This window comes from Vulpes lagopus, chromosome 10 (assembly GCF_018345385.1).
Source record: "Vulpes lagopus strain Blue_001 chromosome 10, ASM1834538v1, whole genome shotgun sequence".
NCBI classification, from domain to species: domain Eukaryota; kingdom Metazoa; phylum Chordata; class Mammalia; order Carnivora; family Canidae; genus Vulpes; species Vulpes lagopus.
Genome location: NC_054833.1, coordinates 3,584,122 through 3,609,427, shown reverse-complemented (window position 1 = coordinate 3,609,427; position 25,306 = coordinate 3,584,122). Strand labels below are relative to the sequence as shown.

Sequence of the window (25,306 nt, the reverse complement as noted above, 5' to 3'; positions counted from 1 at the left end):
TTATCAAATGCACGAAAATGCTCCAGAAACTGCAATGCGTTATACACAGGCCGGGACGCCTCCATAATTCTTCAGATTCCTAGTTAGCAACCTTCAGGCGGAGCTGACCTCTCCAAGGGCGCCAGCGTCCGCGCCAGGGTGGGGTCCAGGTTGGGCCGCTCGCGCCCTCCAGCCCCGCCCCCAGCCCCCTCCAGCCCCGCCCCCAGCCCCCCCTTCAGCCCCCCCCCCCGCACCGCGAACTCCGATTGGCTACGGGACGCCAGGCGCGCGCCCAAGGCCACCTTCCGAGCATGCGCGGGAGAGGAGGCGCACGCGCGTCCCGCGCATGCTCAGTACACGGCGCTCGGGCCCTAGGCGCGGGCGCGGGGCCGCGTCGGTGCCGGCTGACCAGCCAGCGCCCGGCATGAAGGCTTGGGGTGTCGCTGCCGTCTCCTCGCTGCAGCGCCATGGGATGCCTGCGGAGCCTCAGCCGGCTCCTGCCCAGCGCCGCGGGGCTGCCTCGGCGCGCGCTGTGTGCTCTGGCCCAAGGCCTGACCCCCGGGGCGCGTCCCGAGTCCGCCTGCGGCCCCGCGGCCCTGCTCCTCGGGGGGGCCCGGGCTGCGCCGCTCTGCGACCCCCGGCGGCCCCGCGTGGCAGGTACCGCGCGCCCCGTCCGCAGCCCGCGCCGGCCTGGCGGAGACCCGGGGCCCTGGCCCGACCGCCCGACTCCCGGCCGGGAGTCCTGGCCGCGGAGGGCCGCCGGCCGAGCGGAGCCCCGAGCCCGGGGGCCCCAGCCCCTCGCGCGGCCCCGGGCCCCATCCCCGCCGGGCGGACCGGCCGGTGCGCGGGGACCCCTGGGGTTTCCACCGCCCCCGTCGCACCTACCCCGCCGGAGTGCTAGTGGGAAGGGCTTTGTTTACTTTTTTTTTTTTTTTAAGATTTATTTGTTTACTTATTTATGATAGAGAGGGGGCGGGAGAAGCAGGCTCCGTGCCGGGAGCCCGACGCGGGACTCGATCCCGGGGCTCCAGGACCGCGCCCCGGGCCAAAGGCCGGCGCCAAACCGCCGAGCCGCCCCGGGATCCCCTAAGTATTATTTTCAACATAGATCTATGTTTTCTAAAATAAATCTACCAATATAATTTTTGTAAAGAGCCTTTTTGAATTATGCAAAAATGATGGGCAATTTTTTTTTTTTTTAATTTCAGAATGCTGTTAACTCATTTGTAGATTTGATTTTGAGGTAGCAGTAATAATCAGAACAGAGGTGGTTGGAATCCATAAATTAGTACCTCACCTGAGCCATTACTTTCTAAAATCATTCCCTACCAATCTAACATAATCCCCTACAGGTGTTAACATTAGCAAGTAAGAGTGTTTCTTCATTTTCCTGCAGGAAAAATTCTTTAAAAAGTAAGAATCTAAGGACCACATAGTATGAGAGTTATGTCATAACCATATGTCAGTACCTATTGTATCATCACAGAGAATTCTCTAATTTATTCCTCAGGTGAAATGCATCGATTTAGAACTACTGATGTCTCTCAAGCTACTTTAGCCAGTGTAGCCCCAGTGTTTACTGTGGTGAGTATGTGAGGTATATTTGATAACTTAGAGAATGTACTTCTGTACTTATTAAGTTAACTGGGTTGGACTAGTCGGCCAAGATAATACTTATTTTTGTTTCACAGTGAATCGCCATACTTGTAAGTCATCTCGTCTTTGTGTTTTGCTTAGCTAGTGACCTGAGTGCCAGCTAGATTTACTTGACAGCACCCTTAAAACTTTGCTATTGACTGTGGAAGTCTCCCCTTTTTTTTTTTTTTTAAGATTTTATTTATTGATTTATGAGAGACAAAGGTAAAGGGAGAAGCAGATTCCCCATGGGGAGCCCAAAGCAGGACTCGATCCCAAGACCAGGGGATCACTACCTGAGTGGAAGGCAGGCAGTAAACCACTGAGCCACCCATGTGCCCCCCTGGACGTCTCCTTTTAATCCTGGAACTGGTTGTTCAAATCATCATTCACTTCCTACTCAAGGTTTGTGAATCTGTTTAGAAGTCCTTGAGGACTATTACACAGTGGCTTGAACCTGTGCTGTGCCACATAAGATATACAGAAACATTTTGAAGGGAGCAAAGTGTATATTTAAGAGTGTATGCTCTGAAGGTTCATGATCTCTGTAATTTTCTCTGAACTGATTCAAGGGAAAAATGAACAAAATAATGTGTATTACACCCACATATCTAGAAAGAGAAAAAGTAGGCCATTAGGGCAAAATGTTAGCAAAAGATTACTCGAGGTGAAAGTTACATGGGAATTGGCTGTAAGATATTCTTAAATCTTTTTTTTTTTTTTTTAATTTTTATTTATTTATGATAGTCACACAGAGAGAGAGAGGCAGAGACACAGGCAGAGGGAGAAGCAGGCTCCATGCACCGGGAGCCTGACATGGGATTCGATCCCGGGTCTCCGGGATCGCGCCCCGGGCCAAAGGCAGGCGCCAAACCGCTGCGCCACCCAGGGATCCCGGCTGTAAGATATTCTTGTAACTTTTTTGTAGGGCTTTATTTTTTTCGAAAAGTTGTGTTAAAAAAAGTAATGTGCTTGTTTTGAATTATCATTCCTAAATTCAGATCTCAGCTCTGCCTCTTACTATTAACTGGTGGACTTGGACCAGGCATGATAACATCTTTATGCCTTAGTTTCTCATTTATAAACTGCGAATAGTACCTACCTTATAGAATTGTTTTTGGTTTGAATTAACTCACAGCTGTATAAAATGCCCACACATGTAAGTATTCAATATGTTAGCCATCATCATTATTTAGGCTTATTAACATAAGAACTTTTCTTTACAAACTATACTAACAAGATAACCTCCAGAATTATATGTCAAAGTTATCACTGTTAATCAGTGTTTTTAAACATTTGGCCAGTTTGATGAAGATTAAATTCAGATATTAAATATTGAAAGAAGATTCTTTGCAGGTAAAATCATTGAGTACCCAAAATACTCAAGAAAAGTAGTTGATACTGTTTGAGAGCTTCCTTTATTTTTTTTTTTTTAAGTTTTTTTTACGATTTTATTTATTTATTCATAGACACAGAGAGAAAGAGGCAGAGACACATAGGCAGAGGGAGAAGCAGGCTCCATGCAGGGAGCCCGATGTGGGACTCGATCCCGGGTCCCCAGGATCACACCCCAGGCTGCAGGCGGCAACAAACCGCTGCGCCACTGGGGCTGCCCTGTTTGAGAGCTTCCTAATCAGCTCACTCTAGATGATGTTACTTTACAAGATAAACATTTAAGAAAATAAGTTTGTATGTTTTTTTATCAGAAAATATCTCAGTAAAGAAAAAATGGTGAAGATAAATATTGAGATGCAAAAATATTAAGTTGAAAATGGAAGAGAGAGTGCAAAAAAGTGTAACATTAATATATTGGTTAGGAAAAGTCTGGAAGGACATGTAAAATATTTGCATGGTTTTCTCTGAAATTTCTTAGTTCACATGATTAGTTTTATTTTGCTTTATTTCAGATTTTCTGCAGAAGGTGTATTTGTGAAAGAAATTTGAGGAAAGCTAGTCTGTATTTGCCTGTGTGTCTTTCATGAATAAACAAATAATCTTTAAAAAAATCCCCATGCAAGAAACACGGCCAGTTACAAGAGCCACCCCATGCAAGGAAAAGCAAGGGAGTGGCTTCCTGCCAGGTTATCTATAATTCGTCCATAGTCTTCCTGATCCTATGCAATTGACCAGGCATTGGGCATTTTTACCATAAGCAATGGCACTGATACTCCCTTATCAGATTTCCAGGGGAACCAAAACAAAGTTAAAGGTCCCATCTGTCCTAGCAGAGGAAAAAGGGATTCTTTCAGCCCTTCACTCATAACTGAATTTTACCTTAAAAAACAGTTTTGGTTTATCTATGCATATCTATTTTTGGGAGATAGCATAATACCGTGTAGTATAATACTACAAAAGAGCATACTCATTTGGGAGAAAATAATATTTTGTTTTTATTATCTCTCTTTAGACAAAATTTGACAAAGAGGGAAATGTTACTTCTTTTGGTAAGTATCTTTCATTTTCTTATCACTTCCCCCCTCCCTTATCACTCCCCCCCCACCCCCCCCGCCCCCCCACCCCCGCCAGTAAATGAGTGAAGCTGATGGAAATCAATAAATTGTAGTGTTTTGAGTAGAATATTCTTTGTGTGGAGGGGTGTATTGAAACAGATCTATTTTCAGCATTTGTCCATCGGTCCTAATTGGAACTGGCGATACCTGGACTGTGCATGTTCTCCCAGAATTGGTTTTAGAGACTTTCTAATGGATGTAAAAGGAATATTTTGAGAGCAGAGATTGGTACGCAGCTGGAGCACATTTTGTTTTTCTTTAGTCTCTCTTTCCACGCCCTAGTCCACATATGCCTCTCTTGTTCCATGTTTAAGGCTGACTTACATAGTACTACTGATATTGTGGTGGGGGGGATGGGGTGGGGACAGAAGACAGGGTCAGAGCACTGGATGGCGATCTGCTGATGAACTGTTTAAAATGAAACTAAGCCTCTCTTTACTGTCTGACCCCAGATGTAGGCTTCATAAGGATCTCCCCTGTGCTTCTAACCCCATGATCCTATACCTGCTATTGCCTGAGATCCTGATGGGATATTTTGGGTGGTTTTTTTTGCCTCTTACCTCCTTCAGGTGACTATTCTCCTTAGTGCTCTGTCACAGGTGTGATTTGACACTACAAGTACAGATGCCACTATAACCATTTCTTGAGCTGCTTCATTATACTTTCTCTTAGATAATAAATTTAGTTTTCAGGTGCAAGAATTTAGTGAGAAAACTGACTTTAATTATTCATTTTGTATTATTAGTCCAAGAACCAAGAAAATTTATGTTATCTGTTCAGATTTAAAATCCTGAAAGCAGAAAACCTAGGAAATGTAGTTCTGTATAATTTGTATTTTAAAATAATAACCCATTTCTAGAGCTTGACATAGATATATTAAGTCAGGTGAGGCTGTGGTTTTATGCTAGTCCCAAGGGACTTCTGAATACAAAGAAATTTTATGAAGTATGCATAAAATGAAAAAAGAACTATTAGAGTTTGACCAAAATCAGCCTGTGTGTTTGAGGTAAAAATGGCTAATAAAAAGACTTATTTTGACTTGTTTCTGGTAGTAGAAAATGTCGATGTTGGTGGGAGGAGTGCTCTGGTAGAAAAATATGAACTCTTTCATTTATTAGGTTGGCCCACTCTTTTTGTTAAAAATGTTTCTTTTATAGAAAAGAAGAAAACTGACCTATATCAAGAATTAGGTCTTCAAGCCAGAGATTTGAGGTTTCAGCATGTGATGAGCATCACAACTAGAAACAATAGAATTATCATGAGAATGGAGGTAAAGGGTTTTATGTCATCTACATTTCTTACTGGCATCTTACAGAAGTTACTTCCTAGTCATCTTGATAAATACATAATTAAAAGCAGTTTTATAATGAAATGGGTCTGTGTAACACAAGATACTTTATAGTGTAACATATCATTGTGAGTATAACTCCTCTTCCAGGATCCTGTACATATGTTCAGCAGATGTTTTATGTTGGAAAAGTTATGATTGCAGTCTGTATTCTTGCTGCTTGAATTTAGTCTCTAGTTTCTGAAATAAGAGAAAGAATCTTGGTTTATAATAGACATTTTCAGTTGTATATAGTTACATTTCATTATAGTATAACCTTAGCTACCAAAAACATATTCTGGTTCTCCAAACAGACCATGAATATCCCTTAAAGTTTGTAATCTTAAATTTTTAACAGAAAGCTTCCTAAAATAAATTGCATCTTCCTCTGCTTACTGAGAGTACACTAAATTTGACTTGACTTAGTGATTTAGAATAAATTTGAATATACATAATTTTGGTGAGCTAAAGTCTAGGGTTCAGAAATAGATGTGACATGGTTCTCAATGGTATGGGCTCTATGGTAGACATTAAACCTACTTTCTTGGTTTGTTTTTTTTTTGTTTTGTTTTTTTAAGATATTATTTATTTGATAGAGTGCAAGCATGGTGGCGGAGAGAAGAGGCAGAGGGACAAGCAGGGAGCCTGATGCAGGGCTCCATCCCAGGATTCTGAGATGATGACCTGAGCTGAAGGCAGGCAGATGCTTAACCAACTAAGCCACCCAGGCACCTCAGACCTTTCTTTAAAAAGTCTTTGATGGCAGGTTTCCATTTAACTAGAATTTTTAAGTAACTAAAAATAGAAGCAGTCTTCAGAAAATATTTCACTTTTATTGGTAGGTAGCACCCTTCAAAAAAGTTATCTCTTTGTCCGCCAAGAAGCTACTAGAACTGATAAATGAATTCAATAAGTCACAGGGTGCAATGTACAGAAATCAATTACATTTCTTCCTTTCTTTTTTTTTTTAAGATTTTATTGACTTGAGAGAGGGAGAGAGAGCAAGGGAGGGTGGGTGCGCAGAGAGAGAGAGGGAGAAGCAGACTTCTGTCTGAGCAAGGAACCCATTATGTGGCTCGATCTCCGGACCTGAGATCACAACCTGAGCCAAAGGCAGATGCCTAACCCACTGAGTCACCCAGGTACCCTGAAATCAGTTGAGTTTCTATATACTAATAAGCAGCAGAAAGAGAAATTAAGGAAACAGTCCCGTTTACATTTGTGTCAAAAGTAATATACCTAGGAGTAAACTTAAAACCAAGGAGGTGAAAGACATGTACTCTGAAAACTATAAAACACTGAAGAAAGAAATTAAAGATGATGCAAAGAAGTGGAAAGATATTCTGTACTTATGGATGAGGAAAATATTGTTAAAATGTCTGTACCACCCAAAGCAATCTACAGATTTAATGCAATCCCTATCAAAATACTGACTGCATTTTCTTTAAAGTTTTTATTTTAATCAGCAGTACTCATCATAACGAGTGCTCTCCTTAATCCCCATCACCTATATCCCCTGTCTTCCATCCACCTCCCCTCTGGTAACTATCAGTTCTCTATACTTAAGAGTCTGTTTCTTGGTTTGTGTCCTTTTTTTGTCTTTTTTTTTTTCTTTCTAACTTTGCTCCTTTGTTTTCTTTCTTAAATTTCATTTATAAGTAAAATCATATGGTATTTGTCTTTCTCTGACTTATTTCACTTAGCATTATACTCTCTACCTCCATATCTTTGCAAATGGCAAGATTTCATTCTTTTTTGTGGCTGAATAATATTCCATGGTACATGTATACCACATCTTCTTCATCTATTCATCGATCAATAGGTATTTGAGCTTCATATCTTGACTATGTAAATAATGCTGCTGTAAACATAGGGGAACATGTATCACTTCATGTTTTGGTATTCCAAACATAAATATTTTGGTATTCTTTGGGTAAATATCCAGTAGTGCAATAACTGGATAATAGAATGGTTCTATTTTTAAATTTTTGAGGAATCTCCATACTGCTTTCCACGGTGGCTGCACTGGTTTGCATTCCCACCAACAGGGCAAAAGGCTTCCTTTTTCTCTACATCCTCACCAGCATCTGTTTGTGTGTGTGTGTTGTTGTTGTTATTGTTGTTGTTGTTGTTGATTTTAGCCATTCTGTGAGGTATGAGGTGGTAACTCAGTTTTAATTCACATTTCTCTGATAATAAGTGATAAGGAGTATCTTTTCATGTGTCTTTTGGCCATCTGGATTTGTTCTTTGGAGAAATGTCTGTTCATGTCCTCTCCCCACTTTTAATTGGATTATTTTGGGGATGTTATATCCGTTCTTTATTTATTTTGGATGCTAACCCTTTTATTTCTGTGTATGGTGTAAGAAAGTGGTCCAGTCTCATTCTTTTGGATGAGGCCATCCAGTTGTCCCAAATCATTTGTTAAAGAGACCATCTTTTTTCCATTGGATATTCTTTCCTGCTTTGTCAAGATTACTTGACCATATGGTTGTGGGCCCATTTCTGGGTTTTCTGTTCCTTTCCATCGATCAGTGTGTCTGTTTTTGTGCCAGTACCATACTGTCTTGATGACTATAGCTTTGTAATATAGCTTGAAGTCCAGAATTGTGATGCCCCCAGCTTTGCTTTTCTTTTTCTAGATTGCTTTGGCTATTCAGGGTCTTTTGTGATTTCATACAGACTTTAGGATTATTTGTTTTGGTTCTGTGAAAAATGCAGTTGGTATTTTGATAGGGATTGCATTAAATCTGTAGATTCCTTTGAGTAGTATAGACATTTTAACAATATTTGTTCTTCCAACCCATGAGCTTGAAATGTCTTTCTTCATGTCTTCAGTTTCTTTCATAGGTGTTCTATAGTTTTCAGAGTACAGATGTTTTACTTCTTTGGTTAGGTTTATTCCTAGGTATCGTATGGTTTTTGATGCAGTTAATGGGATTGTTTTCTTATTTTCTCTTGCTGCTGCTTAATCATTGGTGTATAGAAATACAAGATATTTCTGTACATTGATTTTTGTATTGTGTTGAATTTGTGTATCAACTCTAGTAGTTTTTTGGTGGAATCTTTAAGGTTTTTTCTATATTTAGTATCGTGTCATCTGCAAATAGTGAAAATTTTACTTCTTCCTTACCAGTTTGGATGCTTGTATTCCTTTTTGTTGTCTGATTGCTATGGCCAGTACTTCCCACTACTGTATTGATTAAAAGTGGTGGGAGTAGACATCCTTGTCTTGTTCCTGATCTTGGGGGAAATGCTTAGTTTTTTGAGTATGGTGTTTGCTGTTTTTCATATATGGCCTTTTTATGTTGAGGTATGTTCCCTTTAATCTTACTTTGTGGAGGGTTTTTTATCACGAATGTAGTTTGTTGAATGCTTTTTCTGCATCTTTTAAAAAGATCATGTGGTTTTTATCCTTTCTTTTGTGGATGTGATGTATCACATTGATTGATTTGTGAATATTGAACCACCCTTAACATCCCAGGAGTAAATCCCACTTGATTGTGGCAAATGATTCTTTAATGTATTTCTAATGTATTTTTGGATTTGGTTTGCTAGTATTTTGTTGAGGATTTTTGAATCTGTGTTCATCAGAGATACTGGGCTATGGTTCTGTTCTTTCTTTGATAACTATCTGGTTTTGTCAGAGTGATAGTGCCTCATGAAATGAATTTGGAATTTTTTTTTGTTTAGTTTTTTGGAATAGTTTGAGAGGAATGGATATAATAATTTTTCTTTAAATGGTAGAATCTGCCTGTGAAGCCATCAGATTTCAGATTTTTGAATATTTGGAGTTTTTTGATTACTGATTTAATTTCATTGCTGCTAATCAATCTGTTCAAATTTTCTGTTTCACTTTGGGTAGATTGTATGTTTCTAGGAATTTACACATTTCTTCAAGATTGTCCAATTTGTTGATAGTTTTTTATAATACTCTTACAGTTTGTATTTTTGTGATGTTGATTATTATTTCTCCTCTCTCATTTGTGATTTTATTTATTTGAGTTCTTTTTTTCTTGATAAGTGTGGCTAGGTGTTCATTTTATTGTTCCTCTCCTCCACCCCCACCCCGCCCGAAAATAGTTCCTGGTTTCATTGATCTATTGTTTCTTTAGTTTTTGTATCATTTATTTCTGTTTTAATCTTTATTATTTCCTTTTTCCTGCTGGCTTTCAGCTTTGTTACTCTTTTTCTAGCTTCCTTAAGTATAAGATTAGATGGTTTGAGGTTTTTTTGTTTTTTGTTTGTTTGTTTGTTTGTTTTTTTGCTCCTTGAGATAGGCCTGTACTGCTATATACTTCCGGACTACTTTTGCTGTATCCTAAAGGTTTTTGAACCATTGTGTTTTCGTTTTCTTTTGTTTCTATGTACCTTTTTATTCTTTTATTTCCTGTTTGACCCATTCATTGTTTTAGTAGCGTATTATTTAAACTTCATAAATTTATGTTCTTTTTTTTTTTTTAATTTTTTTATTTATTTATTTATGATAGAGAGAGAGAGAGAGAGACAGACAGACATAGGCAGAGGGAGAAGCAGGCTCCATGCACCGGGAGCCTGATGTGGGATTCGATCCCGGGTCTCCCGGATCGTGCCCTGGGCCAAAGGCAGGCGCTAAACCGCTGCGCCACCCAGGGATCCCATAAATTTATGTTCTTTCCAGATTTTTTCTTATGGTTGATTTCTAGTTTCATAGCATTGTGGTCAATGAAGATGCATAGTATAACCTCGGTCTTTTTTAATTTGTTGAGGTTTGTTTTGTTGCCTAAAATATCTATTCTGGAGAATGTTCCATGTACACTTGAATGTGTATTTTGTTGTTTTAGGATAGAATGTTCTGTATATATCTATTAGATCGATCTGGTCCAATGTGTCATTTAGATTTACTGTTTCTTTGTTGATTTTCTGTTTGGATTACCTGTCCATTGATATAAGTGGGGTGTTGTCCCCTACTGTATTATGTAATCAATAGTAACAAGCATAAAGGAAGTATTTGGGTGCTCCCATATTGGGTGCATATTTATAATTGTTATATCTTCTTGTTGGATTGTCCTTTTAATGATTATATAGTGTTCTTCTTTGTCTCATGTTATGGTCTTTGTTTTAAAATCTATTTTTTTTTAATCTATTTTTTCCGATAAAAGTATTGCTACTCTGACTTTCTTTTTACTTCCATGTGCACGATAAATACTTTTCCATTCCTTCACTTTTAATCTGCAGGTGTCTGGGTCTAAAATGAGTCTCCTGGGGGATCCCTGGGTGGCTCAGTGGTTTGGCGCCTGCCTTTGGCCCAGGGTGTGATCCTGGAGTCCCGGGATCAAGTCCCGCGTCGAGCTCCCGGCATGGAGCCTGCTTCTCCCTCTGCCTGTGTCTCTGCCTCTCTCTCTCTCTCTCTCTCTCTCTCTATGTCTATCATGAATGAATAAATAAGTCTTTTTAAAAAAATAAAATGAGTCTCCTGTAAGCAGATAGATTGGTCTTGTTTTTTTAGCCACTCTGATATCCTGTGTCTTTTGATTGGGGTGTTTAGTCCACTTACATTCAAAATAATTATTGGTAGAAATGTATGTGTGCCACTTTATTGTTTTGTGGTTGTTTCTCAAGATTTTTTCTGATTCTTTCTTGTCTTTCATGGTTTGCTGGGTTTCTTTAGTGATGTACTTGGAGTCCTTTATTTTTTACATATCTATAATTGGTTTTGATTTGCAGTCATCATTACGTTCATATTTAACATCTACATATTGCTATCTTTATTAACTTGCTATATTATTAATGTTCATTTAATTTTGGAACCATTCTTTACTCTTCTCCTTGCCATGTTTTAGGTATATGATGTCTTATTTTACATCCTTGCATTTTGTGAGTTCTTGACTGATGTTTATTTTTTTTTTTTACAAAAATACTCATTTTTAGTGCTTTTGTGTTTCTGAACTTCATATTGTCCTTTTTGGTCTTTCCTTTGCACTCAAAGATTCCCCTTTAATATTTCTTGCAGGCCTAGTTTAGTTGTCATGAACTCCTTTAGTTTTGTTTCTCTGGGAAACTTTCACTTACTCTTCTGAATTATAGCCTTGTTGGTTCCCATCCAGCATTTTGAATATATTATGCCGCCACTTTGTCTTGGAAAGTTTCTGTTGAAAAATCTGCTGATAGCTTCATGAGGTTTCCATATGTAACCATCATCTTTGTCTTCTGCATTTTATACTTTTTATCACTGAATTTTGTCATTTTAATTACAGTGGTGTGGATATGCCTTTGTTGATTTTGTTTGGAATTCTCTGTACCTCCTGAATCTGGATATGTTTCCTTCCCGAATTAGGGAAGTTTTCAGCTATTATTTCTTCAACTAAATTGTCTACCCCCTTTTCCCTCTCTCCTGGGACTTCTACAATATGAATATTATTAAGTTTGATGGAGTCACTGAGTTCCTAAGTCTCTTCTATTGCATAATTCTTTTTCCTCTCTTTTGTTCAGCTTGATTATATTACTGTGTCTTCTAGGTCATTAATTCATTTGCTTCTTTGAGTCTGCTATTTATTCTGTCAAGTGAAATGTTTCTCATTTCATTTATTGATCCCTTTATCTCTTTATTATTCCTCATCTCATTAAGGATCTCATTGATGTTCTCTACTCTTCTCAAGTTCAGTGAGTATCCTTTTGATCATTGTTTTAAATTCTCCATCAGGCATGTTATCTATCTGTTTTGCTAAGATCTCTGGCTGTATCCTTGTCCTTTCATTTAGGATAAATTCCTCTGTCTTCTCATTTTGTCTAAGTCTCTGTGCCTATTTCTGTGTGTTAGGAAAGTCAGCTGTGTCTCCTATTCTTTAAAATAATGGCCTTATAAAAAAAAAAAAAGGTTCTGTAGTTCCCTGCAGCATAGTGTCCCCATGTTCCAGGGCCTGGCACTTCTGGGAGTATCTCCAATATGTGCTGGGAGAGCTCTGCTATTGTGTCCTGGCCACTTTATCCTTCAGGCCAGTTGTCTGTAGAGGCTTTCTTTGCTTGTTGTGGACAACATTTGGTCCCTGGTCTGAATGTGGCACATTTTAACTAGGTGAGCTCTGGTCGTCTTGTGAAATGAGAACTGTTGCTACTGCTATGGGAACCCAGGCCTTGCAAAACTCCTGAATCAGGAGATGTGGGTATAAGCAGGGGTTTGGGCTGGTCTTCTGAGGGGCGAGGAGTGGTGCTGTGCTTGGACTGAGGCAAGTGTTACTGAGCCTGTTCCACCAGGACGTGGGGTGGTGAGATTTGGTGTAAAATCAGGTAGAGAGGGTCAGCATTTTTCACAGAAGTAGAACAAATAATCCTAAAATTTCTATGGAACCACAAAAGACCCCAAATAGTTAAAGCAGTCTTTAAAAAGAAAAGCTGGAGGCCTCACATTCCCAGATATCAAGATATATTACATAGCTACAGTAATCACAACAGTATAGAATTGGTACAAAAGTAGACACATAGATCAGGAATAGAATAGAAAACCCAGAAACACCCATGATTATATGGTCAATTAATCTTCAACGAGGCAAGAATATGCAGTGGGGAAAAATGGCAGTTTCTGCAACAAACGGCAATGGAAAACCATTTAGCCTCATCCAAAAGAATGAAACTGGACCACCTTCTTATACCATACACAAAAGTAAACTTAAGGAATGCCTAGGTGGCTCAAGGGTTGAATGTCTGCCTTTGGCTCAGGTTGTGATTCCACGGTCCTGGGATCAAGTCTATGATCTCTGCCTCTCTCTCTGTGTCTCTCATGAATGAATAAATAAAATCTTAAAAAAAACTGGGACACCTGGGTGGCTCAGTGGTTGAATGTCTGCTTTCAGCTTAGAGAGTAATACTGGGATCCGGGATTGAGTCCTGCATCGAACTTCCTGCGAGGAGTCTCCTTCTCCCCCTGCCTGTGTCTCTGCCTCTCTTTGTGTGTCTCATGAATAAATAAATCTTTAAAAAATAAATAAATAAATAAATAAATAAATAAATAAATAAATAAATAAATAGAATCTTAAAATGGGTTAAGGACCTAAATGTGAGATCTGGAACCATAAGCATCCTAGAAGACAGCACAGGCAGTAATGTGTCTGACACAGGCTGTAGCAACATTTTCCTAGATATGTCCCCTGAGACAAGGGAAACAAAAGCAAAATAAAGTATTGGGACTACATCAAAATGAAAAGATTCTGTACAGGAAAAAAAAAAATCAAAACTAGAAGACAACCTACAGAATGGGAGAAGATATGTGCAAATAACATATCCCATAAAGAGTCTCCAAAATATATAAAGAACTTACACAGCTCAATGCCAAAAAAAAAAAAAACCCAAATCCAATTACAAAATAAGCAGAAGACATGGACATTTCTCTAAAGAAGACATCTAGATGACCAACAGACACATGAAAAGATGCTCATCATCACCTGTCATCAGGGAAATGCAAATCAGAACTACAATGAGGTATCACCTCACATTGATCAGAATGGTAAAACCAGTAACACAGGAAACAACAGGTGTTGGCGAGGATGTGGAGAAAAAGGAACCTTAGTGCACTGTTGATGGGACTGTAAACAGTGCAGCTGCTGTGGAGAACAGTATGGAGGTTCCTCAAAAAATTAAAAATAGGGCAGCCCTGGTGGCTCAGCGGTTTAGCGCAGCCTTCGGCCCCGGGTGTGATCCTGGAGCCCCAGGATCGAGTCCCACATCGGGCTCCCTGCATGGAGCCTGCTTCTCCCTCTGCCTGTGTCTCTGCCTCTCTCTCTCTGTATGTCTCTCATTAATAAATAAAATCTTTAAAAAAAAATTAAAAATAGAACTACCCTATGATCTAGTAATCACACTACTGAGTATTTACCCAAAGAGGATGTAAACACTAATTTGAAAAGATCTATGCACCCCTCTGTTTATTACAGCATTTTTTTTTTATAATAGATAAATTATAGAAGCAACCCAGGTGTTCACCAATAGATGAGTCGTTAAAGTGTGCTGTATACACACACACACAATGGAATGAATGTTAGCCGTAAAAAAAAAAAAAACATGAAATCTTGCCATTTGCAACAACATGGACAGAGCTAGAAAGTATAATACTAAGTGAAATAAATCAGAAAGACAAATACCGTATGATTTTTCACTTATGTGGAATTTAAGAAACAGACAATAAAAACAAGATTCTTAACTCTAGAGAACAAACAGGTGTTCACTAAAGGGGAGGTAGGTGGGGGATGGGGGAAACAGGTGAAAGGAATGAAGAGTATACTTCTCACGATGAGCACGGAGTAATGTATAGAATTGCTGAACCACTGTGTTGTACACCAAAGTTGATAGAATACTGTTAAGTGTACTGGAATTAAAATAATTTTTTCTTGCCCCTGATCATTTTTACAAAAATTATCTCTCATGAAGAGAGAAGTGTCTGATAATGTAAATTTAGCAGAATGTTAATTGTACAATCTAAATGATATGTATATAGGTATTCATTGCATAATTTTTCAATTTTTCTGTATAAAAGTCTTCATAATATGTTGGGGGAAAATGTGAAAAATCTCTAATATTTATATCACTAATACAGTGGCCACAAGCTACTTTCCTAACTTTTTTTTTTTTTTTTAATTTTTATTTATTTATGATAGTCACAGAGAGAGAGAGAGAGGCAGAGACACAGGCAGAGGGAGAAGCAGGCTCCATGCACGGGAGCCTGATGTGGGATTCGATCCCGGGTCTCCAGGATCGCGCCCTGGGCCAAAGGCAGGCGCCAAACCGCTGCGCCACCCAGGGATCCCTACTTTCCTAACTTAAAGGACGTCAGTCTTGGGATCCCTGGGTGGTGCAGCGGTTTGGCGCCTGCCTTTGGCCTAGGGCGTGATCCTGGAGACCCGGGATCGAATCCCACATCAGGCTCCCAGTGCATGGAGCCTGCTTCTCCCTCTGCCTATGTCTCTGCCTCTCTCTGTCTCTCTCTGTGACTATCATAAATAAATAAAAATTTAAAAAAAAAAAAAGAACTCTTTAAAAAAAAAAAGACGTCAGTCTTCAGAATAAATTTTTAATTTCTTGGTGTTCTAAATTAGAGCACTGAGGCTGCATTTTAGCTTTATAGTTTGAAGTTAGCTTAATATGTTTTGGTGACATTTTAAAAAGACAACTTTCCCATTTCAGCCAAAGTAATCATGACTAAACAGTCTTTTCCAAAAGTCTACCAAATATGTAACTAAGAAAACCTTACCTTGTTTTTTTTATTTTATTGTTCCCTGTTGGTCTCCTGATTACCCTGGAATTCTTAATATGTAGTTTTATTCTAGTTCTGTTGAGAATGCATTAGAAGTACATGTATTTTAGGCTTCCTTTCTTTAAAAAAAAAAAGTATATATTGTGTATATATATATAATTTTTTTTTTAATTAACAGGATGTAGTTGAGGCTTAACCCAAAATTAAAACCATATTAAACTCTATTTTATAAATATTATTTTCCTATAGCTCCACAACTTGCATGTGCATGTGTATATGTGTATGTATATATAATTTTTTTTTTTAATTTCTTACAGTATTTGAAAGCTGTGATAACTCCAGAGTGTCTTCTGATACTAGATTATCGTAATTTAAATTTAGAGCAGTGGCTGTTCCGGGAACTCCCTTCACAGTTGGCTGGAGAAGGACAACTTGTCACATACCCTTTACCTTTTGAGTTCAGGGCTATTGAAGCACTCCTACAATATTGGGTAAGCCTATTTTTATTTAGCTTCTTGAATTTGTTGTTGTTTTAAAATGCTCCTGAGAAGGAAGGTAAGTTGGTATCAATGGCACCTTCCCTAACCACACCCTACCTCCAAACAAAAACATCTCTAAGGGTCCTGTTTGGAGAAAGTACATGCATAAGCTCTATGATCTAATCAAATAGATCTGAGATCTCTAGGTAGAGTTTATAGAGTCTCTTTGAGAGTCATAATGTTCAATTAAGCATGTTTTAAATTGGCTGTCCTTTGTACAATTTTGATAAGTATTTTAGGAGTGATAATTCAGAATACTTCCTAAATATGATAGAACATATCAAGAAAGTTTCAAATGTATTCCATCTTATTCTGTAACTAAATTGTATATGTAAAACTGCACACACATAAACATTATAGCTCAAGTCATTCTAATACTTTCCACATTACTCTTTAATATGTGTATATAATCTTTTGAGACAGCTAGATGATGCCACTGTTTGAGACCTACTTGGACATAGGAACTGTGTATAATTCTTATGATTCCCTCATTGTGTTGATAATTACTGGGTATCTGAGGACCCTGTCAGGCCCTGAATGACAATGGTCACTGTCATCCTGGCCCCCGCAAATTGGTCATTATCTTTCTTCTCCCTAGTAGTCAGGATAGTACTGTGCAGGAACCACCTGAATGCAACAGTTGGTTCTAGGAGCATACTGACCAGAGTGGGCAAAGGAAGCAGGTAAAGTGGGTGAGGATGGAGTAAACCTGGGACCCTTCTCTTCTATCTGCCCTGCTGTACCGAGGGAGTAGGAATTGGCTTCATTTGGTTCACTCGGATTCATGAAGCAGGAGCACCCGCTAGTACCAGCCAAGGAGATGGGGACTACTTGGAGCACAGTTACTAAAGGGAAAAATGCAGAGGAGGGAAAGAAGAGAAGATGCAACCAGTGGTCAGTGACAGTCTGCATAGGCCGAATAAGCTCTTGGGCTCATGCTGAGACAAACAATACATATTGGAATTGATGCCATTATTTGATTAATCACTGCTTCATTCTCTTAGGCTATTCACCAACAGGTATGGAAATATTTCAGTATTCTAACAACTGGTATAGCTGTATCAGTGCTTTCCTGCTGAATGTCTACCATGCCTGAATTTACTTGAATAACAAGTATACTTTCTTTTTTTTTTCTTTTTTTTTTTTTTTACTTACTTTCTTTTTTTTGAATAATAGGTATACTTTTGACTTGATGCCGATTTATTTCTTAAAGTCCCAAGTTATGTTTTGGTTTTCAGAAGAGGTTTTTTTATATAGAAATTTTGAACTATATTCTGTTTACAAAGAACATAGGTATTATTTACCAAATGTGAAGTATATATTTTAACCATGGAATGGCAGGTTTTATTTTAATTAATCAATCTTGCATTCTTTTCATAATAAATGTATGTCAGGCAAACTCTTATGAGAGTTAATGCCCTGTCAACCAAATGCAAGCCTGGCAACATTATGCAAGGTTATCTTTTAACCTGGTTGGTAGATCCAGTTTTTTAATCATCTGAAGTAGGCATTCCAGCAATGACCATGTTCTGAAACATTACCAGCCTTCTTAGTTATTACAGACTTCTGTGTTTCATCAGAGGATCCACTGATCCTGAATATTCTAAAAAGACTGTTTTGATTCTTATGAAAGGTCATGTTGTTATCTAGATCAGCTCTCTTCAGGGGAAACTCAGCATTCTGCAGCCCCTGATCCTTGAGACACTGGATGCCTTAGTGGATCCCAGACATTCTTCTGTGGACAGAAGCAAACTCCACATCCTACTACAGAATGGCAAGAGGTAATTCTGGATGTTCACCAACTTGGGAGGTAGACACAAACATCTTAGACTTCTCTTTTAGCTATTCTAACAGCATAATGCATAGCATTAACTCAGATACAAAATAAATATGATTATTCCCCGTTTTAAAAATACCAATTAGTCTTATTAATGGTAATGACTTTCTCTTTGTGCCTTCAAAGTAGGAAAGTAGCCTCGGTGGGCACATAGACTAATGTTTATTGAAAAGCTATTTTGCATGAAATGCTCTATCAGGGTCTTTATTTTTGGTATGGGAATTGATTTTGATATTTACTATGCACATGAACAATTTTTTTTATAAGTCAGTGTTTACCATGAACATATAGGTGGATCTACTTGATAAAGTATTTTAAAAAGGTACTTTTCTTATAGGGAAATATGTTTATAAGTTTGTTATTGATCATTTCTATACAACTACTCTTATAGTCTGTCAGAGTTAGAAACCGATATTAAAATTTTCAAAGAGTCTGTTTTGGAGATCTTGGATGAAAAAGATTTGCTGGAAGAGCTCTGCCTAACAAAGTGGACTGACCCCCAAGTCTTGTAAGTATTATGTCATCATGTTATGTTGCCTGTTTGGTTAGGATCAGTCTTCTGTCTTCTTCAAGATGATTTTTCTTGGAGAATGCAATATTTTCTCCAGACTAGAAAATACAGGCACTTTTTATCTCCAGTTGTTTTACTATTTCTGCATATGTATGGCCTCCAATTCAGTTTAATGAGGATATATTGTTTACTGTATACACAGCTGTATACACCCACTGTGCTGGGCTGTGATGAATATAAACACTGTGATGAATATAAACACGCCATTACCTTTATCTTCAAGGAACTGACCACCACAGTGTCACGACATCTACCTGAATAACTTAACCTAGGGAACATAGTGGAAGAGAGGGAAGGATACTCATGTGGGGACAGGGGTGGGGAGTGAAGGAAGGTAAGACACTGGCATATATTCTGTAACTTTGGTCTAATGTAAAAATGCTTATCTTATAAAACTTTTCTCTCTTAAGGAATTAGAAGTCGTTTACTCTTATGTGCACTCAATATTTACCTCAAGTTAAATATTTTTTAAGTATTCAAACTATTTCATTTTTGTTCTTTGTAGACAGTGTTAGAAATTAATGGAGACACCATTGTAATGTATATAGCTTTCACAATCTGTACATATTTTTTTAAGCATTTTGGGATATTCATTATTTAGATTCTATTCTGATAAGGAAAAATTAAGATTAAAGGGCTATTATAGGGACATCTGGGTGGCTCAGCAGTCGAGTGCTGCCTTCAGCTCAGGGTGTGATCCTGGAGTTCCAGGATCAAGTCCCACATTGGGCTCCCTGCGAGGAGCCTGCTTCTCTCTGCCTATGTCTCTGCCTTCTCTTTGTGTCTCTCATGAGTCAATAAATAAAAATCTTTTAAAAAAATTTAAACTATTACATAGCTGATAGATATAGTAGTAGAAACTTTTTTTTTTAAAGGTTTATCTATTTATTCATAAGAGACAGAGAGAGGCAGAGACATAGGCAGAGGGAGCCCACTTTGGGACTTGATCCTGGAACTCCGGGATCACATCCTGAGCCAAAGGCAACACTCAAATGCTGAGCCACCCAGGAACCTCCAGTAGTAGAAACTTGAACACACTTGTAACTCTTGTTTACTTTGCCTATTAGGCCAATCTGTGTCTAATATACTTTATGATAATAAGTGTCTTTCACAGAGTACTACTTATTCTCCATGGTAGGGTGGTAGTGGGAATAAGGGACTCAAAGTGACTTTGAGATCATTCAGGTACATTTTTTTTTTCATATATGAAAATGACACTATGTTCCTACCTTGGAAAGGAAATGCTCTTTGTTTGTTTTTAGTTTTATTTTATCTTATTTTCACCAATTTGCCCTCATTCACCAGCATTTACCAATCTGGGTTTTACTGTAAACTGTAAACTCATGCACCTGTGCATGAGAATCCCTTTACTTGGGGCTACTGAATACAGTAAACCCAACTAGCCTGTACCCTCAACTTATTCTTTTTAGTGTTGAGGATCACTTGACAAAGCCATGTACTGATTGGCCTCAATCACAATGATAGAAAAGACAGGCCACTTTTTTCATTAGTAGTTGAATACTGTAAACAGATTCAGAAAGCTTTTCGTACTAAATGTATGATGATGCATTGGGGTATGTTAATTATATTAACTCTTTAATTGAAGTGAAAAGAGCAGTGCTGGAATTGACCATGCAGAAGAGATGGAATTGCTCTTGGAAAACTATTACCGATTAGCTGACGATCTTTCCAATGCAACACGGGAACTCAGGGTACTGATTGATGATTCACAAAGCATTATATTCATCAATCTGGACAGGTAAGAAAGCATTCTATAGAACAATCAGTAAATATATTCTTTTAAAATAATTCTAAAGTGATAAAAACTTTGAAGGAACTCTCATTTTGGAAGGAGTTATACCATCATTATCACCTGTAAATGCAACATGGAAGTATGTCCTTTTTTAAAGGTGTAGATTTAATCTGTGGGGTCTTTAATAGATTATTTGGTGAATTTGTTATGTACAGTTAGTGGGCCCTTCTCATCTGAGTAGATGTTCTCCTCTCCAGCCACCGTAACGTGATGATGCGATTGAATCTACAGTTGACCATGGGAACCTTCTCTCTTTCTCTCTTTGGACTAATGGGAGTTGCTTTTGGAATGAATTTGGAATCTTCCCTTGAAGAGGTGAGACTATTATTTCAATAATCTAGGGATTATTTTTTTGTTTTGAAGATCATTTTTTTAATCTTTTTTTTTTTTAAAGATTTATTTATTTGTTCATGAGAGAGAGAGAGAGAGACGGGGGGGGGGGGGGGGGGGGGGGGGGCTCCCAGGCCCGCAGGGCCCTCGGCTTCCAAGTGAAAACATTTTTGTTAACAAAATTTAAGCTGAGTGAATAAAAACCAGACGAACTAAAAAAAAAAAAAAAAAAAAAAGACAGGCAGAGGGAGAAGCAGGCTCCATGCCAGGAGCCTGACACGGGACTTGATCCCGGGTCTCCAGGATCAGGCCCTGGGCCTAAGGCAAGCGCTAAACCGCTGAGCCACCCAGGGATCCTGAAGATCATTTTTTTTTAGATGGATTTTAAGAGGCACCTGGCTGGCTCAAGTCAGTAGAGCTTGCAACTCTTGATCTTGGGATTGTGGGTCTGAGCCCCATGTTGAGAATAGATTATTTAAAAATAAAATCTAAAAAATGGATTTTAAAAGGAGTTTTAACATGTATACACCCTTAGTGAATTAAAATGTATACTCTAATTTACTCAAAATTCAAGCAGTATTTTTAGACCCTGTTGTAACATAAATAGAACTGTAGCTGTGGTTGCCTCACGTTTCTCAAAAAATGAGGCCATGCGTGGGAAAGGTTTGACAAGACAGTATTACACTGTGAAGCAGTGGTCTTGCAGGATCATACTGTGTGGCTGTGGTGATGCAGGATTGGACTTTGAGGCATGCTCGGGCAGAATGGCACCAAAAGGCACTGATAATGCAGGATCACACTATGAGATGGTGCTTATGCAGAATCATGCAATGAGGTGGTGGTAAGTAGAATTTCACTGTGAGGCCATGCTAATGAAGAACTCTTTTTCTAATTCTCATGTGCGAAAATAGGCTTAGGAAACTGAAGTGATTTACTCAGGGGCACAGTGCTATAAAATCACGGTTGTGATCTGAGCTCAAGACTTACACTCTACATTTTGCTGCCTTTTCACCTTAATATAATATAAGCTGCCAGAGTTCTTAATGTCATCAAAGCCTGGTTTTTCAGAAAATATTTTACTATAGAATTTCTAGAAAAAAGGGCAGCCCAGGTGGCTCAGTGGTTTAGCTCTGCCTTCAGCCCAGGGTGTGATCCTGGAGACCCGGGATCAAGTACCACATCAGCCTCCCTGCATGGAGCCTGCTTCTCCCTCTGCCTGTGTCTCTGCCTCTCTCTCTCTCTGTGTCTCTCATGAATAAATAAATAAAATCTTAAAAAATAATAATAATATGTATTCAACACACTCTGGCTCTGTGTCCTTATTAATCTTTTCCCTTAATTTTATTTAAATTAATTAACATAGTATATTACTAGTTTCAGAGGTAGAGGTCAATGATCATCAGTTGCATAGAATACCCAGTGCTCATCATATCACGCACCCTCCTTCATGCCCATCACCCAGTTACCCCATCCCTCCAGCTACCCTTAGTTTGTTTCCTAGAGTTAAAAGTCTCTTATGCTTTGTCTCCCTCTCTGATTTTGTCTTATTTTATTTTTCCCTCCCTTCCCCTATGATCCTGCTTTGTTTCTGGAATTCCACATGTGAGATCATATAGTATTTGTCTTTCTCTGACTGACTTCACTTAGCATAATACCCTCTAGTTCCATCCATGTTGTTGCAAATGGCAAGATATCTTTTTTTGATGGCTGAGGAATATTCCATTGTGTGTGTGTGTGTATGTGTGTGTGTGTGTGTGTGTGTACACACACCACATCTTCTTTATGTATTCATCTGTTGATTGTGTCCTCATTAATCTAAAAGATCTGTTCTCTGTCTCTTTGGCTGTCATCCTACTTGAACCCATGTTGTCTCTTATTAGGATCACTCTTCACTTCTGAAAAGTGATCTGTAAAAGAAGCTGATCTTGATGGTCACTCTTCTGTGAAATATTCAGTGGTTTTTGATGCCCTTAAAGATCCAGACTCCTTGGCCTGAAGGGCTCTTCCTGGCATGTGTGCCGACATCTCCATGCTGAAGTCAGCTGTCTTGCTCTTGCTATAGGTGTTGCATCAGTATTTCTTCACAGGTATGCTTCCTCCTGACACAGCCCCTTCAGCTCCCACTTCCTCTGCCTGGCTAGCTTCTGCTTACCTCTCACGTCTCAACTTGTGTGCTCCTTCCGAGGAGAATCTTGACTGAGGCACGGTGTTAGTCATTTTAATGCTCTTTATGATATATGTAAAAGAAAAATAAATGCAATGCATTCATTCATCTTATAAACTTTATTTCTGTGTGTTTCTGCTATATACTGTGCACTGCTTTCAGCCCTGGGGAAATAGCAGTGAGTCCCTGCCCTCGTGGAGGTTATGTGATTGTAGAGAGCAAACATACATACAATATGTTAGGTGGTAAGTGCCATAAAGAAAAAGCACAGTGAAAAAAACAGAACGTTCACAGGAGGTGAGATTAGGAGCATTTTAGAGATAGGGTGTTTAAGGAATGTCTTTCTGAGGAGATGACACTAGGAAGTGGGAAGGTCTGGGGGGAAAGTGTTCTAAGCCAAGGGAATACACACATAATTACTGGAGTGAATGGGAATGGCCTGTGCTTGTTCAAGGAGCAGCAAGGCTGGAGGAAGTAGGAAAGTGAGTCAGGAGGAGAGGTAGGAAACAAGGTCAGAGGGCAGACAAGTGGGAGATGAATTTGTAGAGCCTAGTAAGGGTTTGGATTTATTTTAAGTGTGCTGGGCATCTGTTAGGAGGCTGTTAAGCCTAAATGTAAGTTATTAAGTTCAGAAGTAACCAAAAATTTTGTGCCATGTAGACCAATCCTGGAAATTCTCGGAAGGTAACTTCTAAAGACCTTTGTAGATTCTGCACCGTGTGACTACAGAACCCCTTTATACAAGGTCCTGTCATTCTCTTAGATCATTTTTGTTAGGAATAATGTTTTTGTATGTACTTTTTTTAAAAAAAAAAAAAGATTTTATTTACTCATTCATGATAGGGGAATGGGGGGCAGAGACACAGGCAGAGGGAGAAGCAGGCTCCATGCCAGGAGCCCAACGCGGGACTCGATCCCGGACTCCAGGATCACGCCCCGGTCCAAAGGCAGGTGCAGAACCACTGAGCCACCCAGGAATCCCCTTGTATGTACTTTCTACAGGCTAACTTTTTTTTTTTTTTTTCATTTTGTACCTAAATATTTTCTCACTAAATGCGTATTTCTTTTTAAAAAGGACTTTTAGAAATTCCTCTCTGATACTGGCGGAATATGCAGTCCTAGGTGTAGAGCAACCCAGTTATAATGAGAATGTAAGTGGTTCATGGTCAGTGATCAGCTATGTGCTCAGTATGGGGTGACTGGCTCCCTTAGAACAAGATTCCAGTCAGTGTTTCATCAGTTACAAATTACATGTCTAGGTTACCTGAAAAGGAGCTCAGGCATGTTTATTAAATCCACAGATGTCAAAGTCTCTGCTTCTCTGTAGACAGGGTTAGTATTGGCAATGGTCAGCCTAGGATAGGAAAAACTTTTTTTTTTTTTTTTTAGATTTTTATTTATTCATGAGAGATACAGAGAGAGACATAGGCAGAGGGAGAAGCAGGCTCCCTGCGGGGAGTCTGATGTGGGACTGGATCTCAGGATCCCAGGATCCTGAGATCATAATCTGAGCCAAAGGCAGATGCTCAACCGCTATGCTACCCAGGCGACCCAGTTTTTAATTTTTAAGATATTTTCAGGATGTTCTAAGAATAGTCAAAAGAATGACCATAGAGGCTTGGAGCAAATTCTTTAAACACCAACATTGTATCACATTCCTTCTCTCCTTCTATCTTTATCTACAGCCTTTTTTTCCTAAAACCACGTGAGAGTAAGCAACAGATGTGATGCCCCTTTACCTCTAAAGATTTCAGTATATGCTTCTTAAAAACATGGACATTCTTATACCTAACCACAGTGCAGATGTCAAAATCAGGAAGCTGACATTGAAACAGTGCTGAAGGGTCTGTGGACCTTATTCATGAGAGATGGCGGGGCGGGGGTGGGGGTGCGGTGCAGAGACACAGGCAGCGGGAGAAACGGGCTCCATGCAGGGAGCCCAATGCGGGACCTGATCCCAGGTCTCCAGAATCAGGCCCTGGGCCGAAGGCAGCGCTAAACTGCTGACCACCTGGGCTACCCTCTTCATATCCTTTTAATAGGTTCTGCCTATGCCTTGTGTCCGTATGTTCTTTTGTTGAGTCCCATCAGGAGGCATGTGGCGTTTGTCTTTCCTCTCACTGGTGAAAACAACTTTGATCATTAGGTTAAGGTACTGTCTGCCAACTTTCTCTCCTATAAAGTTACTCTGTTTCTCTGTGGAACAAAGTATCTTGTAGGAAGATACTTTGAGACTATGTAAAAAATCCTGTTATTCATTAAATTTTCATCTTCTAGTTTTCACATGCCTCAGTTGATCCAAAATTAATTCATGCCTATATCAAATATTACTGTGATAGTTACCAAATGGTGATTTTCTTTTTTAAGTTTTTATTTTAA

General features: G+C 39.1%; 1 protein-coding gene across 8 annotated transcripts in view; it reads left to right on the top strand.

The window, feature by feature from the left end:
* Positions 1 to 341: 341 nt before the first annotated feature.
* MRS2 (magnesium transporter MRS2) overlaps positions 342 to 25,306 on the top strand; it is a 33,923-nt gene continuing 8,958 nt past the window's right edge. For 5 of the 8 annotated variants that reach the window (XR_005990221.1, XR_005990219.1, XR_005990220.1 and 2 more), the window contains exons 1-9: positions 342 to 636; positions 1,490 to 1,563; positions 4,022 to 4,058; positions 5,282 to 5,394; positions 15,991 to 16,164; positions 17,863 to 17,993; positions 18,441 to 18,557; positions 20,227 to 20,379; positions 20,631 to 20,748. Coding sequence is in view for 4 of the 8 variants with exons in the window: in XM_041770770.1 (XP_041626704.1) it covers positions 447 to 636; positions 1,490 to 1,563; positions 4,022 to 4,058; positions 5,282 to 5,394; positions 15,991 to 16,164; positions 17,863 to 17,993; positions 18,441 to 18,557; positions 20,227 to 20,379; positions 20,631 to 20,748 (1,107 nt within the window). In the remaining 4 variants the exon portion in view is untranslated. Of the gene's footprint in view, positions 637 to 747; positions 1,393 to 1,489; positions 1,564 to 4,021; positions 4,059 to 5,281; positions 5,395 to 15,990; positions 16,165 to 17,862; positions 17,994 to 18,440; positions 18,558 to 20,226; positions 20,380 to 20,630; positions 20,749 to 21,469; positions 21,931 to 25,306 lie in introns of those variants that run through there. The other 3 variants (XR_005990222.1, XM_041770773.1, XM_041770772.1) reach the window with 3 other exon arrangements.